This window comes from Papilio xuthus, unplaced genomic scaffold, assembly GCF_000836235.2.
Source record: "Papilio xuthus unplaced genomic scaffold, Pxut_1.1 DF827461.1, whole genome shotgun sequence".
Classification (NCBI taxonomy): domain Eukaryota; kingdom Metazoa; phylum Arthropoda; class Insecta; order Lepidoptera; family Papilionidae; genus Papilio; species Papilio xuthus.
The window spans coordinates 2,381,804-2,385,414 of NW_013531188.1; the positions used below are offsets into that span (position 1 = coordinate 2,381,804).

Genomic DNA, 3,611 nt, shown 5'->3' on the forward strand with positions numbered 1-3,611 from the left:
CTATGTTCAATAAAAAGTCGGATATTAATGCCCTAATCGACGGACGGATACTGTTCGGTTTTACGGCTTATCTTTAAAGCTGCTCGGAGTTTTGGTGTAATATCACAAGCTTAAATATCATGAAGTCAGACTGAAGCACCGACAACGCTAAAAATTTTCGGGAGTTGATCGAAACGAATTATAAAATGGGTCGGTAAAACTCACAAGTGCAACACCGCAGCACTAACCGTAGTTTTCTGAGTACAAAATCTCCATTTCAAAAAATTTGCTATCTCTATTTTGTCAAAGATAATATACAATAGACAGGGATGACGATATATATTATATAGAGATTATGGTCCTAGGAACCGACGGTAAGAGGTCATACTTCCACTGACATGAATCAATTGCTACATTTATTTTGACCTATCTTTGTTAATGTCTAAATAAGGTAAAAGTAACGATTGTTCATCGTTGGTTACGAGTTTTGTTAAAAGCATAGCGTGTCAGTAATATTAAACTTTCGGCAATTTCAAATCTGTATCACTTTACACATTTAATATCTTACTTAAATTAATTCTAAAACTTATTTGTGCTTATGATCTCTTGTGATCAATATATTTGTGCGTATTGTGAAAAGTATTTTAGTGTTATAATTGTTTTTTATTTTTACTGTTCATTTTAATCATTTCCACTTTGTGCGTTGAACAAAGCAAAAATCGAATAAGTTGTTTTTATGACCTGTAAAGAAAAATAGTTGTTAATAACATAATCATAGTATACACTTAGATGAATTTTAACGGTTGACTTTGTATAAACACGGGATAGAAAGGGGAAGTTGATGTTATGTCTAACTGCACTGGTTGCCTCTTTGTGTGTGTGTCAACACTTCTATACATGCATCTATAGTGGCTTTGGTTGTTGCACGAATAAATCCAGAACATGAAGGCTTTCTAGTGAGATTCGAGAAATTCGGGTATACATAGGACCAGTGAGGCACTCAGGGATTTAACGCTTAACTTCATTTTCCATTTATTTGGACAAATTTTATCAGGTTGGACATCTGAAACTTTTTTTTTAATATGGCTGCTATAGTGAATTCTATCAGCCAGTCATCTGAGTTACATATTTTGATAGAATATAACATTGCAATTATCATACCAATAAAAATGTTCCATAAGTAAGTTCTATCATCTTAAAAGCCTTGAGGACGAGCGGTTTCTGCGCTTGAATGCAAGCTATCAACACCATTTGACCTATCTTCTTCCCCTTAGGTTGGTACTCCCAAAGACATTCGTGCCAACCGCAGTAGAAAATAGAATCAGCTAATAGAGCACTCTGCGGAAAAATAAATTTAATTATTCTCTCGAAATGTTTCCGAGGGTACTTTAACAAACTTTCCTGAAGACTTTGTTTAGCAAAGTTTCAAATTGGGATCGTCTACGTCTTGTGCAATTTAACCACAAAAGATTCAGGTGTCTGTGAAGAGGAATACTTCGATAAAGTTTTGTTCACTAAGACTCTGTTTGTTGTCCTTTCCCTTAGTTTGAGAATGCTTATCTCTCGCTTGCTTAATATATAAGTAATGTTTGGGATAACCTATATTTAAGGAGCAAAAGTGTAACGTGATTTTTTCGTGAATTTTGGCTGTAGGATCAAGGCATTATTCTGTGAATATAAGTGATTTTACCTGATATGTAATTTCTCCAGCATTGCAAAGGAAAAGACCCAAAAGGAAAAAGAGGGCGATGACGAAAAACATTATTTTTAACTTTCCCACGAAGGTGAGTTCTTCCGAAATCTGTATTTGAATGATACAGTTTAGTTTAAGAGTTAAAAAAAAAACAAAGATAAAATGGTTCTACTGTGGATATAAATTTTGGTACGATTTATAAGAAAGGATAGGATAAACGGAAGGAAAAAGCAAATTAATTAAGCTAATATAATTCATATTTTAAGGCTAAATTTCTTACAGCAATTTGCAACAATAAAGACACAGCCGACCCGGAACTTTGAAATAATTGTAACGCGATTACAAATCCAAAGGCTTTATCAATGTCCTTCAAAATTCTGAAAAACAACAACAATGGTTCAAAAAGATACCTTTTGATTTTGAATGTTCATTATTTTCTTGTTATTATTGTACCTTAAAAGTTCTTTGTGTACTTGAAAACCTTTTGTTAATCCTGTTGCTAAATTTTCAACAGCCAATCTGCGGTTAATTTTATGCATTTCTTTAAAATCTTCGCTTATCTTTTCAAAATATCTTCTCAATGTCATTATTTTGTATTTGAACATAATAAGATTGACCATTGTAAATGCATCTACAGACATAATCATTGTCAACAACATCATGAACAATACGACTGTGCAATAAATTCTAAATACAGTCGCTGATAACGAATCATCTTCGAAAGAAGGATAATATGTTACAATTGTTACAAAGTGAGAACCTGAAATAATATAAAACCTAAAATGTATCTGCAGTAAAGTTACGTAACGATAACCTAATAATGTTAAGATATCATCAGCTCACTAAGCGTTTCCACTAAGTTAGGGGTGATTAGGTCATAGTCAACCACGCTGGCCCAGTGCGGGTGGTTGACTTCACACATCTTTGAATTTCTTCTCAGATATATGCTGGTTGTATCACGATGTTTTCCTTCACCGTATGTTAAGATATTAATATTTAAATTAAGAAATGGACATGTCTTGAGGAGAGAAGAATTCCATGTGAAATTGTGTGTGTAAAATGTGGAATTTTAAATACAAACTCCGCATTCGCGTAAGTGTAGGAAGAAGTTTTGGGCGACCGGCCAACGGCGCTCTACCATCGTCCCTAGATGAAGAGATGTCTGGGCAGAGATGTTTATAAGCTTTGTTAAACTTAAACTTTATTAAACTTGCCTTCTTTAACTTTCCTTAATCCTTCAAACACAAAACAAGTCGCTGAAAAGTAGACTGTTACAAAATATGCGATAAGATTAATTTTAATATTATAATACTTCTTTTTCTGCAACGATGTTTCTTCGAATTCTTCGCAAACACTTACCATGTCGTAATTTAACTTACGAATAAGCGTCTTATTGCTGATTACGTAACACATCTTTATCATTACTATCGTGTGACTTACTGCAAAGGTCACGCAGTCACCTTTCTCGTCTTTAGGGAAATCCCCCAAGAGGGCAGCAAATATTTCCAGAATCGTCATAGATCCATAAATAAAGAACAAGAGTACGTTATAGATTCTATAAATCATTTTACGATCATCTCCGATGTCCTCCTCGTACCAGAAATTACCAGAACCGACAAAATAAATTTTCTGGCAGAATTTCTTTAAAATATTAAAATCTTTCATTTTTGTACCTCTCAAAGCCAAAGTATCTAGAATACTGTGTGGCGTACGTATTAAACGGTAATCAAGTAAACTTTGTATGTGAAAAAAATTACTAGGAAAGTTTGTTAAGAGTGTTAACCAACTACTTGAGGCTATAATGATGTGTAATTTTCTGTTCTTTCTTGCGGTCGTTATTTACTTTAATAGGAGTTTCTAAAAATTTATAGAATACTAGCTGTCGCCCGCGACTCCATCCACGTGAAATGAAAAAGAAACTTTATAAGTTGCCGGCAAA

General features: G+C 33.7%; 1 protein-coding gene across 1 annotated transcript; it reads right to left on the reverse strand.

Annotated features, from left to right (window-relative positions):
* Window positions 1–660: 660 nt before the first annotated feature.
* On the reverse strand, window positions 661–3,352 carry Or-21 (olfactory receptor 21). Its single transcript, XM_013314195.1, has 6 exons — window positions 2,887–3,352; window positions 2,126–2,432; window positions 1,953–2,049; window positions 1,670–1,780; window positions 1,141–1,317; window positions 661–720 (listed from the first exon to the last, which is right to left on the reverse strand). The coding sequence occupies exons 1-6, from the start codon at window positions 3,335–3,337 to the stop codon at window positions 661–663; spliced, it is 1,203 nt and encodes a 400-aa protein (XP_013169649.1). The 5' UTR covers window positions 3,338–3,352.
* Window positions 3,353–3,611: the final 259 nt, after the last annotated feature.